Source organism: Rhopilema esculentum, chromosome 3 (assembly GCF_057945365.1).
Source record: "Rhopilema esculentum isolate cy_ngs chromosome 3, ASM5794536v1, whole genome shotgun sequence".
Classification (NCBI taxonomy): domain Eukaryota; kingdom Metazoa; phylum Cnidaria; class Scyphozoa; order Rhizostomeae; family Rhizostomatidae; genus Rhopilema; species Rhopilema esculentum.
This window is the reverse complement of record NC_142817.1, coordinates 7,418,584-7,445,283: the sequence shown is the minus strand read 5'-3', so window position 1 is coordinate 7,445,283 and position 26,700 is coordinate 7,418,584. Positions and strand designations below refer to the sequence as shown.

Here is a 26,700-nt window from a genome sequence, read left to right as displayed (position 1 = left end):
AACATGATCTTTTCAGAGGATTACGCAATATTGCACATGTTCATGTCTGCCATACCTTGTTAGTACTTTTTACGCCTGCCCTTTTTTACGCCTATCCTTTCTACGCCTGCCCCTTCTTTTGCGGCTCTTCTACGTCGCCCGTTGCTACGCCTGCCCTTTCTACGCCGGTCCTTTTCTACGTCGGTCCATTCTACGCCGGTCCTTTCTACGTCGTCCCTTTCTACGTCGGTCCATTCTACGCCGGCCCTTTCTACGCCGGTCCTTTCCACGTCGGTCCATTCTACGCCGGTCCTTTCTACGTCGTCCCTTTCTACGCTGGCCCTTCCCACGCCGGCCCTTTCTACGCCGGTCCTTTCTACGTCATCCCTTTCTACGCCAGCCCCTTTTTCACCGATTATTCTTGCCCTTTTACACCTGTTATTTTTTATCCTATTGTCCGAAATTTCGCCATTTAGGGTGCCAATCGTACTGATAAAAGGTTCGTTTCATGTTTTCGTATTTTCAGTAGAGAAGATAAGATATTTTTGTAAGCCTTGTAAAGAATTTTAATGTTTGCATCGTAAGGTTTTATTCAACCAGTCAGTCACGTGATGGAAAATTAGGAACAATTTGAAAATCTTCTTTTTTCAAATTTCAATTATTTCTATATTTTCTGCTTTGAATTTTGAAATTTCTTGAATTTTTAATAAAAATAAGTGAAGTTGAAGATTTCAAAAAGCAACAACTAGAAGGCCTTCCTTGTGTAAAAATGCAGTGCAAGTTTCGTCTAGTACAAAACTCTTCATTTTAGCAACTCACTGCCAGGCCAATAAACAGGTGTATCAGTCAGACTTAGACCCCCATCCCCCTACCCTTGACATTTTTGCCCGGAATTGTTTTGACACACTTGCTTGTAAATTGCACCAAACTTCTGCATGCGCTTGTTTTTGAAGCAATTAATTTATCATTGTGTTGCTTTGCAATGCATTACCATAAGGGTCGCCGGGACCTACGCAAGTGCTTGGGCCCCTCCCTACCCAAAGCAATAAACGTAAAATACGTTTCTTTAAAGTGCATAACATTTTTTTCTTTATTTTTAATCTATTTTTGTAAAACATTGTTTCGAACTTTCCCAGTAGAAATCTGATTTGTAATTACCATGTTATTAAGAGTCATATTTTTTATTCGAGGCACCCTCTTTGTTTTATTTTATTTCATATTTTTGTCACGGATATTTTTTTGGGACTTGTGAAGAACTTTTAATGCGAACCAGTCATTCACATATCAAATTTCAATCTTTTTTAAATTTTTCTTGGGCCCTTTTCTAATTGTTTCTAAGCTTCTGTGTTTTGCTTAATTTTTATCTAAACAATTTTTAATAACGTATATTTGACTAAAAGATCAGAAATGTTATTTTTAAAAACGGATCGGCTATCTCCAATATATGATTCTGAGCAGGCCATCGTATCAAAATCGAAAATATCTATTTTATATCTTGTAAACGTTTTTTCACCAAACTGTGAAAAGACTTACTTTTTAGACCACATATCAAATGCCATGTGGTCAGTAGTTTTTGTCATTGCGGTGTTCTTTATCTCTTGTGCAATGATTCTATAAAAAGTGTCACCAAGTGTCAGGAACTGACCCAATAATAATCTCTGTGTTGAGCAAAGGCAAAATTTTAAATTCTCATGTCGCCTTGTTAGAAAATCCCAAACGAAATCCACTTTAAAAAGATTCACTATTAAAGTTAGAAAATCCACAAAATCCACCATTAATAGGTGACAATATATTCAGTTCTTTCCACTGGAGTCTTAATCCTATATACACTCTCTTTTTTATAAGAACGCACTATATAAGAACACTGAGGCTCGATTTGCCCTATAAAAAAGAACAAGGCTAGAATATGCTCAACTTTAGATGAGAAATTTACAAAAAACAATTCGCATTTTGAAATTTATGTCATGTCAACAGAACAAAACTATGCAAGTTTGTCCATAAACGGTAGCAGTCATTGCTTTATTTTCAAACTTTACCCAGTAAAACGTCTTAGAAACTATATACAGTACGTAGCTTCTCAAATATGTGCGAAAAAATCACTTTTAAATAAGAACAATTTTAAGAACATTTGAGCCTAAAATTATCAAAAATTTAAGAATCGGCAAAAATTATCTGGTTCTTATAAAAAAAGAGTATAAAAGTTCTCAGTCCGATTTTTCGAAAACTGCCATATTTATATGCAGTACATTTGTTAACTAGGTGATTACCCTTCAGATATGTAAGACTTTCTTTTAGAGAGACCTGGCTCTAAGTCTAAATCGTAAATCCTCCATCAAAATAAGAACGGCCGCTCGGAGCCCAGGCCGTCGGGAGATGCTGAAGTTGATTTGAAATACAGGTACAAAAATTGAGATATTTTCTTGCCTAGTAGCACGGTACCTTCCACGAGCATGGTCGTGAATTGACGAATAATAATTTTTTTATACTAAACTAAAACTCTACTAAGCCTTTACTCACAGAACCTTAATATTATACTGTTTTTTGTCATTTCCACTCAGAACTGAGAGAATTATCGACTTTAGCATTATGTACTATTAATCTCTAACGTAAAGCATTGGAATTATGACTTAGATTTTCCGATTACTCTTAAATGTTTTGACTAATAGAGTTCTAAGTGTGGAGTTCTAACAGAGTTCAATGAAAGATTGAAATTTGCTAACAAATCACTGTTATTTTGTCTCTGTCCATAAAGTTATATATTACAAAGATTTGATGGGGATGATGCACATGTGGCCTTATCTTAGCTAATACATTTGACTGATTTTGCACATTAAGAGGTATTTCATGATGCTCTTTTAGTGTGGGGATCCAAATTCAAAAATACAAAAAATATATTTTTGTTACGTCATCATTTGAGAACTCTATTTAAATAAATAAATTCAAAGATTAGAGTTTGACGCCATCCACATACCCCACCATTTACGCGCCGATTCACGAGTATGAAATTTTGCACAGACTATTTTGAAGCTCGGTTCCGGAGGCATTCACTCTAGCTCCTCTTCTTGACAACTTTTCTTGACACATTTGGATGAAAAGAAATTCTTCCACAGAAAAATGTCTGAGGGATGACGAACCAAATACCAAGTAATATTTAATAAATGATTTACATTAAACTTTGTATATATCATATGATTACAACATTAACTTTGTCTGTGAGAGTATATAAACAACATCGTTGGTAACGAAGGGAATAAAAAATAGTGGAGAAGACAAAAAGGTTGAATGTAGATGCGGCTTATTTCAAAGTTTAGGATTTTCCTCAAAAATTGACATCATTAAAAGATATCATTGAAACAGTTACAAAGTGCTGTGTGAAGATCTAACAAATATGATAATTTTTTATCATCACAAAAGTCGCTTTTTGCTTTTTTGTCTCCAGTCAAAGGATGTAATACTGTATATCTATTGTCCTGTGGACGCTTTCTTGAAATTAGATATTATTCTGCAATAGAGTTGTCAAGTGATGACGTCACAAAATCAATTTCTAAAACTTTTGAAATTTTTTCACATAACCTGAAACAGCATCATGAAATACCTCTGAATTTGCAAAATCAGTTAAAGGTATTAAGAACTGGCTGAGATATGACCAGATGAGCACAAGATCTGGCTCCATCAGACCTCTGTAATTTGGTCTCAGTTCATAACTTTATTAACTGACCCAAAATAACAATAATTTGTTAGCAAACTTTAAATATTCTATTGGTCATAGCTCACCCGATATTTGACAAATTTAACCGATTTTGCATATATGGGAGTATTTTATGGTGTTCTTTCATGTTATATGGTCAAAATTCGAAAATTCTAAAAATAGTTTTTCGTGACGTCACACTTGAGAGCTCTATTATGTTTCCCTCGAAAAAAGCCCCAATGGGGGCTTATTCGAAGGGGGGCTTATTTACAAAAAAGATTTTTAGGTGAGGGCTTATTCGAGAGGTGGGTGTACGGTAGCAGACAATGACCCTCATAATTTCTCTGGGCTCATGTCGTACTTGCCGTAACCACAGCCTGGCCTAAAACCCCTGATCGTGGCAATATTTTGCAGACATGTTACTCGACAACTGCGGGGTTTCCCCAAAGAGGTTTACTATTACCAAAAGACGGAAAAGACGAAAGTGAATGTAATGCAAAAATGGCCGCCGTGAAAATTAAAGTAAATATAGAACTTTTAGATGAAGAACACCAAATCGAAGGACTAGCGAACAAGGTGCAGAATCTTATCACCAAAGAAGAAGTGATGAATCATTATTTGGACCTCATCATGCTTAATGGCCTTCTTAGCTTTAAGGGAAAGTTATGGCAAGGAAAAATGGCGGTTGTGGATTTGGTTGCAAATGACGGTGGCTCTTCAGAGGAAGTGGTAAATCAGGAAAATGGAGACTCCTTGTTAACGTATGTGGTAGTATGCATGGGTCCTGCCGAACGATTGCCAAGAAATATTCTCAGTGACGAGATCATACAGTCACTGGCCTATCCGTATTCATTATCAATAAGAGGAGTCTTTTTAATTCATAAAGGCAACGCTGTTACAACAAGTGTATTCAAACAAAGTTTCGAAGGCGATGAAAGAAAAGTATTTTGGAAGAAAAATCCTCTGTTTGATGCAGAAGATTCCGGTATACGTGTCCTTTTCTTAAATAAATTTTTATGGGAAGGGGCAGAATACTTCTATGAAAAGCAAGAGAATTTCTTTGAAAGAAGCGTAAGTATCCTGACAATTTTGGCAAACAAGAAGGATTTAGTTCTTTTTAACATTCCAGACGGATACGAAGTACGCGAGCTTAGGCCCAAGGATGTCCTCTATGCAATGCAGAATTATAAACATTCCTCGCCAGCAGGTTGTCAAATGTATTTGCAAAGTGCCAAATATGGTTTGGCAATCGGAGCATTTCCGGTTGGCTCTGAGTTCCCGGTTTCATGGGCTTTTTGTAATGACTTTGGGGCAATAAGTGCCGTTACCACTCTAGAGAACCATATGAAAAAAGGCCTAGCCAAAGCTGTTGTAGGTAGATTGTCAGAGAAAATTATTTCCATTGACCATATCCCCTTTGCCTTTATTGAAAAGCTTGAAACTGCATTCAGACCTATGGGGATGTTCAAAAGTCTTGGTTTTGAGCTCAGGGAAGATGTAAACTGGACAGTGGCATTCAGCATGGGTTGAGCTTTAGCCACCCCCCTCCAATTATTTCCAAAATGTACTTGAAGCCATAAAAAATCCCTTGCTCTTCGTTTTTAGCATGATTAGCCCCCTATAACGTTTTAGCCCCCTATCATGTTTTAGCCCCCCACCTATAACATTTTAGCCCCCTATAACGTTTTAGCCCCCTCAATCTGCAATATGCCCTATGTCCTTGGACGCAGATGATTACCCATATGCCCCCTCAACATCCATGGAACAACCCAACCCAGGATTAAAATGTTAGGCCAAAGAATTTGCTTTCTATTTACAGATAGAACAATGTTCAGTGCTTGTTCAGTGGTGATTAAAACCGATTAAAATATGGGGGTTCATTTCAATGGAACAAGAAAGGATCAAGAAAATAAATGACCAAGAAGGCTAGGGGCTTAGCCCAGAAGCAGTAGGCCAGTTTTGTGGGAAATTAGTAAATTATAAGTATGTATAAATTTTTAGTAATTCTTTTGTTTTAGGAACCAAATTAGATACTTAGAGATACAGGAAATTTAAGAGACTGGTAGAAACAGACAATTAGGAAAGCATCCTGCATGATGCACAGGCACATGGTTAAATCACAGCAAGTTAAGAAGATTGGTATATTAATAAGTATTATTAGATAAATGGAACATTTGTATAAAAGATTTAAATAGAAACACTAAAGAGAGTTGGAGTAGAGTCGCTCGAAGTGTAGGTAAAGGAAAAGCAATGTAGAGTCACGTAACAATTATATGTGGAATTCAGCAGAAAATTAAAGATGTACGAAAATGATATGGTCTTTTTCTTGAGAAATTCCGTTCACTTCTGAAACCTCTTCTGAATCAGTAGAGTGAAGAAATTAATGCAGCACAGTTTAGTTCATGATTGATAACACATCTGGTGGAGAAGATCAAAATAAAAAGCAAAAAGACATTGATGAAGAAAAAACCAAAGACAATACCAATATGTCGGACTTAAGTATCTGTTTGTGTGTTGACATATATTTTAATTTGATATTTTAGATAAAGTTTACAATAGAAAAGGGCAAATAAAATAAATTTTGAAATCATGGAAAAATTGAAAACAAGCTATTTTTATTGCAACTGATTTTTATAAGCCTCCCCCATATGTAAGCCCCTCCCCTTGATACCTTCCACCTAGCAGATAATGCTCTTATTGATACCATAGGCTTATCTGAGGATTTAAAGTATCGACATGGGATGAAAGACAATGATATTTGTTTTGTTTGCTACCTAGTTTCTGAAGCTAGTTTTAGAACACTGAAAAGCTATGCTTATCGAGCAGTTTCCTGGTCCTTCCTCTCAGTGTGACGACACCTTGTGTTCTTTTATCATATTTTGTTGTATCTGCATACTGTGTTGAGCCAAGACAAAATTTTAAATTCTTCTGTCGCCTTGTTAGAAAAAGTTTTTCATCAGCTCTAGACTTGTGGCTTTAACATTTGTAATCTTTTAGCTTAATTCAATTTGAATAGAACTTTTTTACTTGTGATAAAAATATGATAAAAATATTGTTTGTCAAGCCAACTCTCATTTGTCTTCTTAGAAGAGACACAAGGCTACAAAAACTTTTTTAGAAAGAGCTTAAAGAAAAGCAAGGCCTCTATAACTTCTCATTGTAAACTCAGTTGGGACATTATATTATATTATATTATATTATATTATATTATATTATATTATATTATATTATATTATATTATATTATATTATATTATATTATATTATATTATATTATATTATATTATATTATATTATATTATATTATATTATATTATATTATATTATATTATATTATATTATATTATATTATATTATGTCTTGTGTTACTTTTATATATTTTCATTTTGAGCCTGAATATATGCTTAAATTAGTTTTTTTCTTCAAATCTGATTTTGTTTCAGGGGAAATCCCTCACCCTTGAATGGGAGTCACACTTTTTGAAAAAAAAAGGAAATATGTCAGTCAGGCGATTCTCTGTTATGAAAATCCCAAAACAGGCAGCTGCTGAAAATTGAGCCAAATGTGCGAGTTGAGGCTGTGTAGTATTCTTATAATATTCTCGGGTTACTTGTTTGTGTCTGAGCAAATTTGAGCAAAAGTTTTCTTTCAGAAAGAAAATTGTGCAGTTGTACCATTGCATACTTTCTTGTGCATGGGGGAAAAGAATAATTTTTTTCGATCAAGTTTTGTGCTAGAAATATTTTTTTGGGGCTTATAGTTTGTACCCCTGCCTGAGCACCCTATTCTAAATATGTTTCCTTTGGCACCTTATCCGTAAACTACCACATAAAGTAAGGACCCGTTACAGACAACTTCCTATTCTGTTGCTTTGATTTGGCCTAGTTAGGAAAAAGAGTTAACTACGTAAAGGGGGCGGGTTCTCCAAAGAAGTACGACTGCGTAACAAGTGGGGAAAGGGGTTTAAAATACCAAAAAGTTTGCATATGTACCATGTGAATGACCATATGTAAAGTTTGAAAACCATAAAGGACTTGAAAATAATTCCGGATGAAACTTTTCACACTTTTTTCGATCTTATTCATGTAAAACAAGCACTATCACTATGAAAAGTGTAACGACTAACGAAGGCTAAAATTCTGCACGCGCCAATGAAAACGCAAAATAGCAGCGTAAAGAGCGAGGGGCGATTCACTCTTGCAAATAGCGTACGATATTTTGCCTAAAACAATAGGATTTCTAGAGAATTTCAGATAAAACAATAGGATTTTCACAAAAGGTGTACGAGATGTTCTGAGAGTGATCTACCCCTCAGTAAAGAAAGAAAGCTCAAGTTTGTGAAGCTAGTGGCTCTGGCACCCAGGATCAGCCGCCCCCACGCTTCGACGTCACTAGTCTCTCATACAACGTATATTCGTAATTGTTGCCAAAAACTTCTAAATCAAAATAAAATAAAAAGTATTTTATTCGTTTTTCTGACTGGACATTCTCATTTTCTGCAATTATTCTCTCATCATAACATAAACGAGCATTTCTCTATCTAAAATGTTCAAGAATGTGGAAGTTAAACAATGCGGTTTCTGTTTGCTGTGCGGTTGATCTATGTTGAGTTTTGTCGCAAGTGACGTCATAAATCTTTGCCATGATGACAGTGTATAACGGAAGTAATGAAGATAGCCGCAACCAGACGAATGTTTGTTATTATGTACAAAAATTATGATAGATTGGATTCTTTTGTCCTGTAAATATAGCGCTACTATTGTGAAATGTCTAATTACATATGGCATCACTGAACCGGAGAAGTCACTGTACCGTGAAGCCTTTGTAGTGCTGTGGAACCCTTGTGATGTGATGAAGCTATGGAGATTCCTTGAAGCAAATGGACAGCATCTCAAGTTGCCATACAGCTGTTTGGAGTAGGGCGGCCCGTGGTCAAGACAGCTGCCTTCAATTCACTTATTCTTACCCGCAGATTTTAGGAAATAGTACGAGTGAGATTTCTACCTGCTAAAATATGTTCGATGCTCAAATCAAGCGGTCGGATGTAGAGAGCCAAGCTGATGATCAGTGGAATCCTTCTAGGCCTGGAGAGCATGAAAATGACGACACTCCATTCGAAAACGCTCTGCCACAAGATGATATGGCAGAAAATTATGACACTAACCCGAAAGAGCAAGAAAATGAAAATAAATTTGCAACATTAACTACAAACAAAATGATAGGTGGCTACTCAACAAAGAGCAAGAAAAAACAGCCGGGAGCGGGGCAATTAAGGCCTAAAAGAGCTCTGTTTTGCTTGACATTGGACAACCCTGTTCGCTCTGGAGCGATTACTATCGTCGACTGGAAGTATCCTTTTATTCATGTTTTTTCCATATTTTGTTTCACTGACTTTGATGTTTCTGATCGTTTCAGTTTTTCTTATCGCTACAAGCACCGTTCTTTTATCAAAGTAAACCACTGCATGTTGTTATTTGATTAAGCATCTTCAAATATTTTTCCCAAATTTTTCCAGTCAACGCATTTCACTGGGAATGATGTTTAATTTCCACTTATTTTATTATTATTATTGTTTGAGCTGGTCTATTTCCACTTACATGGCAATTCTCATTCTTCATTGTTATGAAGCAGGTAGTTTTTTAATGAGGACTTGCTACTGTACGCGTGCACACAAGTTTGACTTCTTTATCGAACCCTTGAAAAATCTCCAACTCCCGAGTATTTGTCAAAGCAAGTCACAGCTTTATTTACCAAAATTTGCCTTGTTGTTTATTTGATTTTGAAAATGGAGTTTCATAAAAACGGGCCTGCTGTAGAAGCAAATAATAGAGTTGCGTTCAAGTAATTTGTTTGTATTTTCTTGATTGTAATGGAATGTTTCTGCAAGCCCTGCCATTAAAAACGGAATACCTGGTTGCCACCAAAGTGGGTCCCATACAGGGTTTGAACAGACATTAGGTATCCCTATTGTTGTAGTCCATCGAAATCTATTTTGTTTCGATGATCGATAACTAAGAGGATTTCTTTGTTGACATTTTTGCTTCTTAACTCAAACAATGTGCAGCTCTTGTTTACAAAATTTCTTTCTTAAAATGACCGGTTTCGTCTCCATGTGACACCCATCAAACGATTATGCAGGACCAAGGCGATTAGGGAAGGGGTTACCATCTAGGATAAGCGCTACAAGCTCTGCGCAGTTTCAGCCTGTATATTGTTACCCTGGGTCTCTGATACTTATGATTATTTGTATACAGAACTTCAGGATTAAGCTAAGCCTGTTATTGAATTAAAAGGATCCTTTTTATAGTCGAGCAAATTAAGTCTAGAAAACGCGTAGTCATTTAAGGTTATATGCGGTTACAAGAAATCATTTGTTATTCTGAAATGCTGTGGCCAGCTGAAGAGTCGGCTTGCCTCTTGCGATTAGTAATATGTTTTTGATTTAGTCATTTAAAATACACTTGCTCGAGTTTTTACTGTGATTTGATAATCGATGATATCAGTTTAGCAAATAATCTATATCAAATCGACAATTTCGACAGAGAATTCACGCCCTTTCATAGCCTATATGAATATATAATTTGCTTTTTCATGTGATTTCTTAATTTATATTATTGTTGCAGTTTCCGTTAACAATTGACTCTTAACTAAGGCCCGGAATATAAAATTTATCTGGAACGCTGCACGAATTTGCAAGTAACATTGCTAGATATTTCAAGCATCAAACATCATTGATCTCGTTTGGTAGTACCCCTAACACTGTCCCCATTTATTCGCCATAAGTGTGAATCTTTTTTGGGGGGACAATGCTTCCTTCCTGACCACTTGTTGTTTCATTGTATCGGTTTCCCCCATGGGTGTCACTTACAAAACACCATCCCTCAAAATCACAAAACATGCAGTTCCGCCATCCATCTTTAAAAAAACTTTTTTCTTTGTCTAAAGCAATTGTACCGAATTCAGGGGGCGACGAGAGCCAGCTGCCAGATAGGAACTACCCGATACAAACGAAACCAAGTTTTGCACAGAGCAGAGCACCTAGTAGAATCCTTTTCGAGCAGTTTCTAAAGGTTGAAAGCGATCAGTACTTTGGTTTTTTATTCCATTCTCCCTTTCGGGGTTGGGGCCCTAGAGTTTTTAACACAGCTTCTCCTTTCACTCTCGTTGTTGCTGTATATTCCAGCGATATCGTTCGGAGTATTTCCCCTACTGTGAATGTTGGGTTCTTTCTTTATACCATTGGAGAAATTGCTTAACTCCAAATAGTATGAAATGCAATGAAGCGCAGCTGGCATGCTCATTTTATCTTTGTCGGATATTTATTTACTGCACAGCCTTTAAAACTTTCCTACTGATTCGAAGTCGTTTTGTTTCGTTTGTTTTTGTTTTGTTTCTCCGCTTGCTGCTGGTTTATGCTTGTTTTCAAAATAGAAGAAGTGAGAAAATTATTAGTTTTCAAACTTCTTAATTAGAGCTCATTACAGATTCGTTTCTTGTGCTTATATCTGTACTGCAACAATTTATGGTGCTAACAACACTGCAAGCTGCAGTTTGAAGTATTTTGTTATTTGCTAACGCCGCCCGCGCTGCACTGTTATAACTGCCTTCAAGCGAAGGAAAGGACAGAAATGGAGGATAGTATTTCGTCTTAATTCAATGAGAGATGATGGGGGAGGGGTAATATTTTGGCAAAAGTTTTTTTGTGATATGATCCTTTGATTTTAAACAGCCTTTAAGTAACCAAAAGTTTGTCATGGACATTTCCATTAGGTAAAAGGACGTTCTCTTATTATAAAACGAGTGTGGCTGTGAATGTTCTATTTTGTCTTCCCCCTCCCTCCCGATTAGTGCCTGCACAGTTACCAGGTATGGGTATCAATAGCAGCGAATGATCTTATTTTCTCATTGATTTTGCAAATGGTTAGGCAGTTTAATGCTGGTTTTGTAGCAACAAATATGAAACGAAGCAAATTACTTGAATTGTTATTAAAGATAGAGGCTCGACCAACTGTACAGAGAAAAGAAACAGAGTTGTCACAGGAGGTGTAATGAAGGCTAAGTATTTGAAATCACTTTGATCTAGGTTGGTTGCTTGCTGCAGGTGAAAATAAAGTTAATTTTGTCGGAAATCTGTTTACAAACTTAAATGATTCATGAGGACAATCGGTGACCTATTAATTAAATCTCGATATCTTGTCCAGCTAAAACCCTTTGCGTCAAAGTCAGGATTTTTTCAGATAGTAAAAGTCCATCAACACCGTGAACGATAGGCCCAAATTTGCCCAATCATGTCTGGATGTGTCTCTTTAAAAAAGTTTTGTAAGTTAAGAACAATCAACTGTAGAAGCATTTAAATCACTTTCAAATTTATTTTAAACGCCCTCTGGTATCGTTCGCAATATCTCTCTCAGTTAGAATATTCGGCACAAATAAGAATGGCAAGTTCTAGCCAGAGGCTGCAACTTGTAGTTCAAAATAGTTGGCCATAGAAAAGCTTTGTGTTTGGTTAAAAGTTATTGACATTGCTTCTTACTGAGCAGTGCGAAGTCTATGGCTAAATCCTGGCACGGCCTGAGGTTATTGTGTCTTGCTTGTATTCTATCTCTGATTGCTAGCCTCGTTCTGGTGTGATATAAATTTAATTGCCCATCCTGTAGGTTTTGTGATATTAGTCGATGCATCTTGTTCCCAGATCCCTGTTGACTGTTTCCAAAGCGTTTCTGTGCAGCTCTTCCAAATAGCCCCTACAATTTAATTACGGTATTGATGTAAAATCATAGTTCTGGAACAGGACATTGCAACTCCGAGTTTCTCGCTTGAAAGATCTTGCACAATCGGCATGCTTTGCGACTATGTTTTTAAAACCGGCCTAATATCATACTGCATGAAAATACAAAACATGATCAATTTCTCAAGACTGCTGCTGCTAGGCATGCCGGTTGCGCAAGAGCCTTTAATGCTATCTTCAGACAACTAAACGCCAAAGCGTGTACAGCTTTGCTTATACCAATACGGCATCGAGAATTTTTTGACAGACCGATAATACAGAAAATTTTATTAAAACCTTTTTTCTGTGTTTTGGTTTGATTACCAAATACTCGTCTCATTAGTTTTATTGATATTGACATTCCCGCAATTAGTTAACTCTACTGTTTAATTGTCTGTGTCCATCATAGTGTAGCCATCTTATTGGAAAATATTCTCAGTAATTATTGCCGTTTTTCTGAAAAGATTTAATACATTTTAAAATTATAACTCTCCCTGTTTCTTTCTTACGATAATAACAACATTAGTTTGCGTGGTATCGCATGACATCTTAAAAGTTGATATTTCAATATATTTTATGAATGTCTGTTCTAAAGTTTAATATTATCCATTTTCTCTTATTACATTGTTTAAATAATTCTAAATTTGGTAGTTCTACAGCCTTATATGTCCATCATTAAAAGTTTCCTTAGCATATATACAGACCGTTCGATTTTTTCATCTTGGCCAGCATTTTTGCAAACTGTGCCGCTTTGGCAGCTTACGAACCACTCCCATCTGGAGACACGACAAGTAGAAATGAAAATCTGGTACGTTTTTCGTTTTTTCTTTCTTCTTTCTTTTTTCTATGAGTTAACAAGACTAAACTTCATTCTGAATAAATTTCTTGTCCTATGCTTTAGAAGCTTTGGTGTTAGTTTTGTATTTGGGACTTTGCTTCAGTTTCTGGAACGTCCTCAGAATAGTTGCTAAGGACATAAAAAATACGCCTAGATTTGAAAATATTAAATCTGTGCGAGTTCGGTTGTAAGCCCCTGTGTTTTCTTTCCAGGCAATCTAAGTAGATTGTACTGGTACAATTCCAGATAGTGCTATAATTCGTATTACGTTCTCAAATTTATGAACCAAGCCAAAACAACATTTATTCCCTCACAAACTTGTGTTTTACATGCTAATTTTTAGCAGTAAAAAGTAGAAAAATATCTTTCACATTTTGCGCTTAAGGTATGTAGTATTTGGAGCTGTTTCTAGAATTCAAAAGTTCATGACATGACATTTTTACAAAACTTTGATTGTGCGGGAATCTGGCAGCGTATATACTATTTTAAGACAACCTTTCGATACCCGAGGTCTGTAACTTGGCCTCTCTTGTTGTTTTCATCAACCATTGTCCTTACTCACAGGATTTGATTAATTTTAACATATTAGTGTCTCTGAAAATGGCTTTGAAAGTTGTTTGTGAATATGAAATTATGACGTAAACAAGCTAGTCATCTGTCTTTAAACTGCTGTTTTCTCGGCTGATCACGAAATGCCCTTACATCTGCTCAACTTAGAATGGTCGGAGGTTTGAAAATTCGGGCAGTGCGAAGAGTGTTCTTGTATTTGCTGTGGATAACTGGTCTTGTGGCATTGTTAGACACCGCTTCCATATGGCTCAAAGATCGTCAAAAAGAAATATTTTGGAAAAATTTTATATCCTTGCAAAATGTTTTTCGATTTAAGTGATTAATCCATTCAAGGAAGCTCGAGTTCCACAGTGTAGATATGATTGGCTTTGTTGTTTTATAATTCTAATCAAGCTATAGCAATGTCTAGTATCTTGAACGAGTTCAAATGAACGGTAGATAATCCATAGTTAATACCTGGCCTAAATTCCATTGCCGTGTGGCCTAAATGGGACTCCTTTTAAAATGAAAATTATTCATTTCTTTGACGAAATCCCGTGAATTTGTGACTGTATCGATTAAATAATTTGGAGCAAGGTTTACAGAGATGGACATTTGACGTTAGAACTACCACATGCGTCCGCTCTAAAATCTCTTATTTTTAGCCTAGCATTTGGCTATAATTGCCAATTTGCGTGACAGTTTGGCAGTTGCCACCACAACGCCTCAGTATGCCATCGACCTTAGTTTATTGCAAAACTCTGCTCGAAAGAAAACTGTGTAAACAAGAAAGCTGCAAACAGTTATATAAATATAGTGAATAATGCAAGAGAACAAATTTCTCGCATGGTTTTTTGTATTGATATGCCATGCGTGACTTTAAGACGTTTTGTGATTGCTGATGGAAATGCAGCGTTTTGAAAGAAATAGAGACGCTAATTCTAAAAGCAAGATTTAATCGCAAGATCACGCTGCGGATATCTGGATTATCTAAAAAAAATTTCTTGAAAAATTTGCCTCCTTGATAAACTATTTATGTCCTATATTAATTCCATCAGCCATTGGATTTGACGATAAAGTAATTATGTTTGTTTGCAAAGTAATCGAGAAATAGGCCCTTTTGTTATCTTCGAAGCTGGAAGAAAAGTCTCCAAAGAATCGCTGTGAGCTGTTGATTCGGGTGTGGCAGCAATTTACTGAAAATGGATTTTGCTTATTAATGCAGCCTTTTACAGATAGGGCCTTATCGTGCGCTCTTTGTGTAAACAAAATGGCAGAAATTTTAGCTCCGTTGGCCAACAAGATCTTCTGTTTATAGCACGTTCTTTGTTATTACAACCTGCATAATTTGTTTTATTGTGTCGGTAATTTTCAGTTGCGCTTCTCTGCGTTTATAACAGATCGAGGATAATTGCTTTTCACTGTTTCGCAGGATATTTCCTTCACCTAGAGCGCTGTCAGGAAAACATTGTTTTTTATGCGCCGAAGACCTTTTTATAAATATCGCAAACTCGTTTAACTAAACAGTTTTAAATTAAGTAAAAATTTCACGTAATTGCAGATTAATTTTTTCCTACGTCAGCAACGAAAAGTTGAAATTTTCATCTTACTTTGGTCAGCACATGTAGGCGTTGTGACGTCATGATATTCGCAAAGTTGATGTTTCGCTTCAAAATTAGCGTCAATCTGCTTAAACCGGCCGCTTTGAAATCATTTTTTATTCATTCTGTCGTATTCTGCCAATCAAATTAAATATCTTGTATTTTTTTTCTTGAGAGTAAATGTAAATGGAAAAGCTTGAAACAAGGTTGTTTGTGAGCAAATGTCGAAGCAATAAAAACCAAATAAACTTTTACATTCGGCAAGTTTGTTTAAAGAGTCAGGAATATTATTTGATGTGACTTTGGCGGGACATAGGTGTGTACCACAGAGAGAATAAATTTGGTACAGTGTTAGTAACTGTATCACGTGGTTAGCTCTGCTTCGTAAGTTTCAATGTTAAACTACAGTGCAGAGCTAGAACATCTGAGGTAGAACTTTTCCAGGCTTTAAACTTTTAAACCCTCCCAAAAATTTGTGAAAAACCACTTTTCTGCCAACTTAAAACTTACTGCACTATAATTTATATTGGGTTGTAGCCATCCAATCATAGGAAAAATAAGCGAGATGAGAAAAATGCAAAGGATGTTACTGATTGGTTTGAAGGGCACGAGTTCTAGCATCCATACTCACTAGGATGGCGACACACTTGCAGGAAGCAGGCAGAATCTAGGGCGAAAATGTTCTTGGATGTCATGGCAAACGCGTAATCTCATAGCTTTAATTTTTATGTAAAAATTCATCAGTTCTTACTAACTTGGAAATAATTTAATCCTGGAAGATAAAGCTTATCCCAGCGATGTTTGACCTCATGTTTTATCCACTAAACGTCAAAAGCTCACTTTTACTCCTGCAATTAATGATCAAAGTTTTATTTAAATAGCAATGATCAGGACTGAGGCTGAGAGAAATTGCTTAGCTACTTTTTAATGAATTTATCAAGCCCCTGGCTAATATGACATTGTGGTGTCATTCGGGGTGTAATTGGAAAGGGTCTTAATGTTTTTGAGAAGCTGGATTCGTGTTGCAAGCTGTTTCTGGGTTGCTTTGCCTATCAAAGCCATGCTTTAGTGGTTAGCCAGTAACAGTGGTTGAAACTAAAATGCTTTATAGATGACCCCAAAATAATCTTTGTTCGTTTAATGCTCAAACCAGCTGACATTTTTATCGATTACAGAACACAATCTCTGCTCGCGTCATCCGTTCAAGTATTTACGTCAGTTTCACCTGCGTTCCTTTTTTATCGCCCGACAAAACCTTAAAGAAGATCCTATTTCGGCCGAATTTTTACCGCCGCCTAAAATACCGAATGTCAAGGTGCTTGGATTGAACACTTCTTTAATCTAGTAAATTATGGCAATTATTAGGGCCAGATAGATTCCTAGAAAGAAAACAGAAACTTTATCAATCCAGCCCCTTGCATGGTGCGCTTTGAGGTCAGTTTGAATTACCTTCAATAAGACGGAATTGTCTAGTTTCCATACTTCTCGACCTGATAGTCATAAATAAGCATGATTAATAGTCATAAATTAGTATGATTAATTATTTCAAGTAAAGGGTTAGGGTAAGGGTAAGGGTTAGGTTTAGGGTTAGGTTTAAGGTTAGGTTTAGGTTTAGGTTTAGGGTTAGGGTTAGGTTTAAGTTAAACTAAATACGTCATCAGGTCGAGCAGCATGGAAACTAGACAGCTCCCAATTAGACATCCGATTTTCATTAACGTTCAAGCCAACGGCCTCGTTTCAACGTAAAGCCATTTGGCTACAAGAATCTCTATCTGTGAAAGATAATGACTCGACCAGATTCCCAAGCTTTCATTACAGATCTTCATCTGAAAATCGCTAACAAGTTACTGATTTCAAAGCTGTTGATTTTTAGAATAGTAAAACGGTGTTAGGGGCAATTTAGTACAACACTTCAAATTCATTTTCTGTTACTTGTGTTTAGTTCGTTTTAAGAAATCTTCTTCTTAAAAAAAAGCGAAGACTGTTGAAAATAAGACAATCCACCTTCATGAAGGGTTTTCAGCCTCATTAAAGGTTCCAATATACTGTGGCCTATCGCATGTTAAAGCTTGTTTCTAAATTATTACCGACGACGGAAAATGCTTATTTTCCTTTGGATCCAAGTATATGTGACTTGCTCAATTGTACAGTTTATTTGCTACTATGCAGAGACCGCCCCCCCCCCAAAAAAAAATTCTCAAAATACATTTAATACCCAGGCGAATCATTATTTTTAGCATGTTGAGCTCTTCAAAACTATTTAATCCCTGGTATGTTTCTTAGTCCCTGCTTGTTTGTCCAAAGCATAATATTACTTTTTGTTTTTTCGATTTAGGACGTCGCTGAGTACTTTTTCCTGGCAGTGTTTGCAATTGAAGGGCTGCTAAAGATCATTGCGTATGGCTTTGTGATGCATCCTGGTGCATACCTGCGCAATTGCTGGAATATTTTGGATTTTTCTATAGTTGTTATTGGGTATGTCTTTATTTTGGATTCTTCAAATTTACTTGAAGAATCTACAGTGGGAAATTTCGGGTTTGGAGGTGTTGAATGACTGTATCTTAGGGGTAATACAGAAAGAAACGTAGATACTAGGAACCTAATTACACAAAGAGACTGTTTTGAATAAGCCAACATGGAAAGCATAATGCCATTATGCTATCCTCCCTACCCTCTTTGTGGAGAAAAAGCCCTCCTTTCAAACTGTATAACAACTTCAGTGATAAAGGGGCATTCAAACCGAGGTTGTTATTTGTACCTGTTGCCATAATTATCCCTTCATAGTCGACATTGTAAACAATGCAAAAACTTGAGATACCTGTCGGGACAAATACCACCTCCCTTTCAGGCCCACTGAGTGCAGGGGTAAGGAAGGCAAATGCCCCTGAGCCCGTAAGCAAAGAGGGGCCTACTTGTAATTAAATATTCCCCATTTAAAATAAGACTAATGATAAACTTTTGATTGCAAATCATTTGGAGTATACGTTAAAGTAAACAAAGAAAATTATATGCATTTTAGAATCTATGTCAAGCACATTTAGATCTTATTTCTTTGGGTAATAAGGGGCCCTTGTATTGGACCTGTTCCTGTGCCCGGCGTGGCTTTTATCGATTCTGCTCCCTATTATAGACAAAAAGTGTCCGTTTGGTTAGGATTCTAGTGTATTCCTTTCCCTAAGTTATTTCGAAGGTCGGGCAATATTAACTGTTTATCTTCTTTTTGAAGATTTGCTTCCATCATCTTCGAAGAGTATTTGAAAAGCGGATTTGATGTGAAAGCATTAAGAGCATTCAGAGTCCTTAGACCTCTGCGCTTAGTTTCAGGTGTTCCAAGTGAGTATAAGCCAATCTGCTTACATCATTAGTGTTGCACATGATGTTATTTCTCGTTATGTGACGTCATACGAATTCTTACGCTGTACTGTTAGTGTCTGATCCAGGACTCAGATCGCTAAAGCAAATTTGAATGGGATTATTCTTGATCAAGCCATGAAGATTTGTCATAAAACCCTTGCTAATAGTTTGAATGCGCTGATGAATGGCGCAGGAGAAGGATAATACACGGTCATTGTCCCTGGAGGGCTACTTGGCTGTAGTTCTCCACTCAGGGACCGCTTAAGCCCCCCCCCCCCAATAATTTCAAAACTTTGCATAAAACCATGCAAAAAATCACCTTGCTCCTGGTTTTTAGCATGTTTAGGCCTCCAAATCTTTTTAGCCCTTTCATTATTTGGCGAAAATGTGGGGACACAAGCTCTCCTGCCCCAATGCTACTTAGACGATTTCGCACTCAGAAATCACCAATAGAAACTTCAATAGGTTATTCAGTTTTTTGATGCCTGAAAATATTAGAACGTGAAGAAAAGCCAGTTGTGCAACTCTTTTCGAAGGTCCATCACATATTTTATTTTAATTAACATTACTTCTCATTTTTTGTCTGAATTTAAAATGATGCAGTAAACAAAGTATTTTATTGGAAGTCATTCGTAACGCCTTCTCGTCGTTTTCCCAGTTTTTCTCCTTCGAATCCGAAATGTTGCTTTTTGGTTTAATCGCCATCATTTTAAAATTCTATCTTGTTAAGTCTCGGCACTTGATTTATTGACATTTGTTTGGAAGGTTGCAAAGTGCACCTGTGTGACGAAGTTGAAAAACTTTTGCTACAACTGGAAATTAGATTTAAATAAGTGGTAACAATTAATCGAGTATTGAATCTTCCAGTACAAGGACTTCAGAAGTCGCAGTTTTAGGAATATCCTATTAGATGTTTCATTTAAAATTCTGTTTCAAATAATTTCCTTTGAGATGATTCTATCTATTAAGAGAATGGCTGCTTGGTTAATTTTTTTTCGTAAGCTTCTAGCGATCTATGCTGTGTTACATGAAACCAGGCGAAAATAATTTTTCCCTCCCTTGGCGAAACTCGAAGAAAAGAGAAGAAAAATAGTTTAAAAACCTGGCCTGAAAACAAAGTTTTACCTGTATTTGAACGGTTGGCGTTGCTGGCCGTGGTCAGCAAAGATTTATAAGTTAGGCTCAGGAATAAAATCACGGCCTTTGAAATGGGATATGATCTTTTTACCTCTAATCGTAAATCAATTATGAGACTGATTCAAATCACTTATTCGGTTCAGTACATTGCTTTGGTCATACTCTGTTTCAAAAAACGGGGGGACTAAAGATATTTGGATATGGGTCCTGAGGAAAAATTTCGAGCTATTGATTTAGTTTCAAACCGTCCGGTCGACACATGAAATTGGAACTCGCTTTTTCCGCACACATAAATTGAAGAAAAAACAGAAACATTCTCTCCACAGAAGCTCAGATTAATACTGACATCCAAAAAGAGGTTTGCAATCTGGAGCTTTCAAGTGATATGATATGAAGTAAAGCCCCTTCCCTATGATATGAAGTTAAGCGTTTCTCATTGATATCTACTAAGTTACAGTCCTTATTTATTGTTCATCTGTTTTGGTTGAGGCTATTATATGTGATCAGTGATTAACGATCAGGGATTACTGATTTATACTTTGCATTGTATAAGTTAATCGTTTCTTTCTTTTGTGATCGTTTGTGATTATGAGTGATTGATTTTGATTCTTTTCTCCGTAGGTTTACAAGTAGTTCTGAATTCAATAATCAAGGCTATGATGCCGCTGTTTCACATAGCACTTCTTGTGGTTTTTGTAATTATTATTTATGCCATAATTGGAGTAGAACTATTTATGGGAAAACTTCATCAAACCTGTTATAACAATACAACAAGTGAGTTTATCCAATTTCTTCTTGATTTATTGCTAGCTTTTTTATTGTGAATCTTTAAAGCAAGATCTCAAGAAAGAATTGTTTTGAACGCAATTTGCACTGCTGTAGAAAAGTGTCCGTCGTAGGAGGGTGTCCATTTGAGAAAGCTGTCCGTTGAAGAAAGTTGTCCGTTGTAGAAAGGTGTCCGTTGTAGAAAGGTGTCATTGAAGAAAATTATCCGTTGTAAAAAGGTGTTCGTTGTAGAAAGGTGTCCATTGAAGAAAGGTGTCCGCTGTAAAAAGGTGTCCATTGAAGAATGTTGTCCGTTATAGAAAGGTGTCCATTGAAAAAAGGTGTCCGCTGTAAAAAGGTGTCCATTGAAGAATGTTGTCCGTTGTAGAAAGGTGTCCATTGAAGAAAGTTGTTCGTTGTAGAAAGGTGTCCATCGAAGAAAGTAGTCCATTGTAGAAAGGTGTCCGTTGTGGAAGGGTGTCCATTGAAGAAATTTGTCCATTTTAGAAAGGTGTCCGCTGTAAAAAGGTGTCCATTGAAGAATGTTGTCCGTTGTAGAAAGGTGTCCGTTGTAGAAGGGTGTCCATTGAAGGAAATTGTGCGTTGTAGAAAGGTGTTCGTTGTAGAAAGGTGTCCACTGAAGAAAGTTGTCCGTTGTAGAAAGGTGTGTCCGTTGTAGAAGGGTTTCTATTGAAGAAAGTTGTCCGTTGTAGAAAGGTGTCCATTGAAGAAAGTTGTCCGTTGTAGAAAGGTGTCCATTGAAGAATGTTGTCCGTTGTAGAAAGGTGTCCGTTGTAGAAGGGTGTCGATTGAAGGAAATTGTGCGTTGTAGAAAGGTGTTCGTTGTAGAAAGGTGTCCATTGAAGAAAGTTGTCCATTATAAAAAGGTGTCCGCTGTAAAAAGATGTCCATTGAAGAAAGTTGTCCATTGTCGAAAGGTGTCCGCTGTAGAAAGTTGTCCATTGTAGAAAGGTGTCCGCTGTAAAAGGTGTCCATTGAAGAAAGTTGTCCATTTTAGAAAGGTGTCCGCTGTAAAAAGGTGTCCATTGAAGAAAGTTGTCCATTGTCGAAAGGTGTCCGCTGTAGAAAGTTGTCCATTGTAGAAAGGTGTCCGCTGTAAAAGGTGTCCATTGAAGAAAGTTGTCCATTGTCGAAAGGTGTCCGCTGTAAAAAGGTGTCCATTGAAGAAAGTTGTCCGTTGTCGAAAGGTGTCCGCTGTAGAAAGTTGTCCATTGTAGAAAGGTGTCCGCTGTAAAAGGTGTCCATTGAAGAAAGTTGTCCATTGTCGAAAGGTGTCCGCTGTAAAAAGGTGTCCATTGAAGAAAGTTGTCCGTTGTTGTAGGGATTCCCCGTTAGTTGTGTTGGTATATAATTGTTGCCGATACACGAATTCCCATTGGTTCACGTTTGGATATATTTCTTTATAGAGTATTCAGTTTCAAATTATGCTCTTATTGTTGACCCTAAATTAAGAACAGTTAAATTTTAGAATAGCACGGAGAACCGGAAAACGAACTACTGAAAAAATAATTTTTTCCTACAATCGTTAGTATAATGTTTGTCGGATAATGACCAAATTATAAAAAAAACTATATCAATGTGAGGGTGTTTTGTGTGGAACAATAGTACGTTTGATTGGTTCTTTGCAATAATTGAAGATTGGATAACAATTGTGGCCAGAGGTGAAAAGCTGTGTAAAGAGATTTTGCTCCAAACATTCTTAAAAGCCTCATTTAAATAAATTATCTTCTGGGCACCTATTGCTTCACTTAAAGACAGCCAATTTTGAATATCTCTCCTGTTTAGGCTTAATTTATTGCCTAAGCAAAATTTTTGTTCGCGTAGTTGGTTGTTCAATAAAATTTTGACAAGAGGAATCCTTCTCACGGATATTTCTCATGCGTTTTATCCCCTCTTTTTATAAGAGTGTTTTGAATTGACGGTTTTGTAAAAGAAGGATTAATCGGTTGTCTTCAATCGTAATGATAACAAATAATCCAAGGCCACAGATTATCCTCTCAAAGTACGTGGATTACGGCATTTCATAAAGGCTATAGGTTCCAAGAAAGTAGCTCTAGAGACAGATGTAGATTATATGCGATGCTGTTGTAAACTGCTCTCTGTTTATTTTATAAAATGGCGTGTTTTATAAATATACGTTTGGAAAGCGTTTCGACTCATACAGACAACGCTTAACTGTGAAATGTTTGGTTAAAGCCAGCTTGGTGCTTGTTACTGCATGCTCGGTAATCTATTGCAGCCTACCAGGCATGGTACCATGACAGTACTAATAAGGATAATTTTGTAAGACCGAATAAAGGCCGCAGTACTTTTACCATTTTTTTGCCAAAAATTTAATCGGGAGGTTTCCCTTTACTCGATGAAGTCGTGATCAACCCTAAAACAGTCAAAGACTCATTTTTGTTTCGTTAAATTAATTGCATAAACAGCATCATCAGGCTGGGTCGCCGATAGGAGGGCAAGGGGAGCAAAGTGCTCCAGGGTCTCGAGGTCTAGGGGGCCTCATTAAGTAATGAATTCTGTTTTATAATGTAATTTATTAGAAGCAACAGAATCATCTCTAAAAACACTGAAGCGTTTTAGACGATTGCAAGAAAATTAAGGAATTTAAGCTAATCTAAAGGGATGGTTGCAAAAGTTTTCTGCTCGCTTTTCTCGCAGGGGGTCTGGTCTTTCGGTTTTACTACAGTGCCTTCAAAACCTCTTGGCAATAAATCTTTGTTTGTGCATTGGAGATTTACGATTGATTTCTGGATTGGTTCTTGATCTTAAAATTTTTCATGTGATTTTATGAAATATGGCTAAAACCGTTTTTGAATAACCATAACATATATGATTTTATGATTGCTGCTATAATGGAGGTTACTGTTAACCTGTAAGTTAATGTTAACCTTTGGTATTATTCGAGTTATGCTTGTGAAATAATCATATGGCTTATCCAAGTAAGACACGTGTCTTCGAAACATAGAGGTTATTTATATAATATATACAGCTTGAGAAAAAGAGAGGTTTTTAATACTGAAGAATAATTTGACTTGCTTCATTTTAACGGTTAGATTATACACGCTACCTAATGTTGTTTTTCTTTATTTTAGACGAACTATATTCTGCAGAACCTCGACCCTGCAGTAATTCAACTAACTTTGGCCGACAATGCCCACCGGGAACGGTTTGTAGAAGTACATGGGAAGGCCCTAATTATGGGATTACAAGTTTCGACAATGTTGGCCTCGCAGCACTCACTGTATTCCAGTGCATCACATTGGAAGGCTGGACAGATGTGCTTTATGGCGTAAGATATTTCATGCTGAATTTCATTTCATGGCTGAATTTTTCATCATGATTTCACAGTGCCTTTTCAACGAGACCATGAACAAGGGAAATAGGCATATCTAAGTCATTTGTTTAGGAAAGGCTATCACAAATTACAAGTCGAAACTATGGCTTTTTCGAGAATAGGATAGTTTTTACCACGAGTTTATCTGAATTGAAAACGAGGATAGGCTCGTTTTCTGAAAATACCCCATCGTTTATTTTTACCAGATAATTTTAGGCAATGTATTTAATTTGATCAGTATTAAGGTAATTTTTAGAACCAATGACAAATTTCAGTGCATCGATTTGATTGGGAAGGGGCCTGTATTTGTGTGTCCATATCTCAGCCAACTTTTAACATATTTTTTGTTCATGCTTTGCTTATTGGAGACACCTTTTCTCCTTTTAGATACATGACGTATATGGCAGTGCGTGGCCTTGGATCTACTTTGTAACACTAATAGTCTGGGGATCATTTTTCGTTTTGAATCTTATTCTTGGTGTTCTCAGCGGGTTCGTATTATTCTTCTTTACATTCTTATCATACAAAATCTAGGTGCAAACTGTTTTGAACAGTTTGCAATTATATATTCAATTTATTTCGGCTTCTTGGCCTAGTTGTCGCAAGTGCTGTTGCTGATGTTGTCTATGTTGTTGTTGATATTGATGTTGTCGTTGTTGTTGCTGTTGCTGTTGTCTCAGTTGTTGTTGCTATTCCCGTTGTTGTTGCTGCCTCTGCTGGTGCTCCTACTTTTCCTCCTTTAGTTTCTCTGCTTGAATTAGTGAAAAGTTGTCTTTTCAGAATAGGTCGAGAATTACCTAACTCTTTTCATGCATTTATCAAGTTTGTCTAGCAAATTACTTTTTCAATATGTCAATCTCCAAAATTACGTTTGATCTTATATGAATTAGTTTCAAATCGATGCTAGAAACAGCCATTTTGAGAGTCATTGCAGCTGCAGTATTTTTTCAAAGTGTCTGTTGAATTCTTTTTTATCTTTTTCATCTGTTAACGCAATGTATAGTCTGCAACTAATTGCGTTTTGGCTTTGTTTTATTTGTTGTTTAGCTAGTAATCAAGCGTTTTTTATTGTTGAAAGGATTATCTAATTTTTTTAAGCACGCCTGTGCTAGACTCATAATTATACACTTTCAGTTTCATCAAACAGAATACATGGTTAATACTGTAATCTATTCAGTAGTGCAACGAAAATATGTACAACAGGAAATGGCATCAGCAAATTTTTTCGCGCGCTTTTCGGCTCATAATCAAACCTAGTCCCCTTGAAGAGGAAAGAAAGTGCTGAAAAATTCCTGCAATTTCATGCTTTTTTGTCCAAAAGCACAGTCTTTTTTCCTAAAAGAATTTAAAGTTCAAAAAATTGTTCTTTGTTTGCTTGTTAAGCTCAATTTTTTGTTGATTTTTTCAGAGAATTTGCGAAGGAGAAAGCAAGACAACAGAAGTCAGGAGAATTCCACAAAATAAGAGAAAAACACATGATTGAAGATGCAGTGAAGGGGTATTTGGACTGGATTAACCAAGCAGGTAAATCATTCTTTTAATTATCGTTTTATCAATAATTTGATTCACTTTTTCGTTAAAACGTTAATTTGTATGTTTGGTACCATTTATCCTGCGTTACCAATTACGTTTTGTTTTTTGGTAGATGAATTTCGGAAATCCATTTTTCCCTGTTATGTTTTCTTAAGACTTGGCCTAAGCGTTTCTAAAAAGTCACAAAGACGTATAACTTTAATCTTTATCACTAGCTTTCATAATCGAAACTTTTTACCTGGAGATAGCAGGATAGAAAGCCAATTGAATAAATGATTGATTTGGGGAATTTTTTTTTTTATTCTTTTATATTTTTTTTATTGATATATATATTGGCTTTCAAAATTTTTAGCTGATTTGGAGGACGTTTGTGCCGACGAAGAAGCTGACAATGAATCAATGGACAATATTTCAGCTGAAGCAAGATTGTGTAAGGAGTTTCTGAATACATTTTGCTATATGACAAAAGAGGCCTAATTTCAATGATTTTGTTTACCAGATTAGCATTGGCCCTTTGGCAGCATTCTGTTTAACAGATTATATTCCGCTGCTGAATCATTAATCTTGAAAGCGAAATTGAACTTGCCTTTGTTGCTTCGCTAAGTTTTTATAACCTAGACAGATTCATGCACGTTTGTTTTGAACTGTGTAGAAAATTCATAGATATTTTGAGAAAATGTTTGGTCAAAAAATTTCTTCAATGCTATAGGTTCACACAATGGCCCCTCTGTAAACGCTTAAATTTTTACGGATGATGTGCAGCTTGTTATAACATAAATGCTTTATTCGTCTTATTAGCTGTTGTTTTGTGGGAAATTGTTATGCTTTCAGCGTCTCATTGCCCGTGAGGTGGCAGCATGTAACTAGGCTAGCTATCAAACCAAAATAAACTTTCTCTGAGTGTGGTTGAATCAAATATGGACCAAACCTAGTAAAAGAAATACGTGATATTGAGCTTGTTATTAATTTAATGCTACTAATCAAGCGCTATTCTCAAGAATCTAAAGAAACAGAAACTGACTTGTATTTCCCGCTTAAGAAAACGAGCAATGTTTGGGTTAATGATTATTCATTGTGCTTGGCTCTGGAATCGACCGAGCACTGACGTCAAACATACAGATTCTCTTCAAAT

The 26,700-nt window shown here is 36.3% G+C and overlaps 2 protein-coding genes and 1 long non-coding RNA gene across 3 annotated transcripts in view; all 3 read left to right on the top strand.

The window, feature by feature from the left end:
- The first annotated feature begins 3,811 nt into the window (after nucleotides 1-3,811).
- LOC148960527 (uncharacterized) lies at nucleotides 3,812-6,862 on the top strand. Its single transcript, XM_089111055.1, has one exon. It carries the CDS (start codon nucleotides 4,169-4,171, stop codon nucleotides 5,195-5,197), a length of 1,029 nt encoding a protein of 342 aa, XP_088967181.1. The 5' UTR covers nucleotides 3,812-4,168; the 3' UTR covers nucleotides 5,198-6,862.
- Nucleotides 6,863-8,325: 1,463 nt separating this feature from the next.
- Nucleotides 8,326-26,700, top strand: part of LOC135692435 (voltage-dependent L-type calcium channel subunit alpha-1D) — a 44,363-nt gene continuing 25,988 nt past the window's right edge. The window contains exons 1-9 of the mRNA XM_065210551.2: nucleotides 8,326-9,015; nucleotides 13,136-13,241; nucleotides 17,757-17,896; nucleotides 18,648-18,754; nucleotides 20,534-20,686; nucleotides 23,794-23,990; nucleotides 24,423-24,526; nucleotides 25,444-25,559; nucleotides 25,921-25,998. Coding sequence (XP_065066623.2) covers nucleotides 8,681-9,015; nucleotides 13,136-13,241; nucleotides 17,757-17,896; nucleotides 18,648-18,754; nucleotides 20,534-20,686; nucleotides 23,794-23,990; nucleotides 24,423-24,526; nucleotides 25,444-25,559; nucleotides 25,921-25,998 — 1,336 coding nt within the window. The 5' untranslated portion in view covers nucleotides 8,326-8,680. The remainder of the gene's footprint in view (nucleotides 9,016-13,135; nucleotides 13,242-17,756; nucleotides 17,897-18,647; nucleotides 18,755-20,533; nucleotides 20,687-23,793; nucleotides 23,991-24,422; nucleotides 24,527-25,443; nucleotides 25,560-25,920; nucleotides 25,999-26,700) is intronic.
- Nucleotides 20,693-22,679, top strand: LOC148960526 (uncharacterized). Its single transcript, XR_016144199.1, has 2 exons — nucleotides 20,693-21,699; nucleotides 21,987-22,679. It is a non-coding gene; the product is annotated as an uncharacterized LOC148960526 (long non-coding RNA).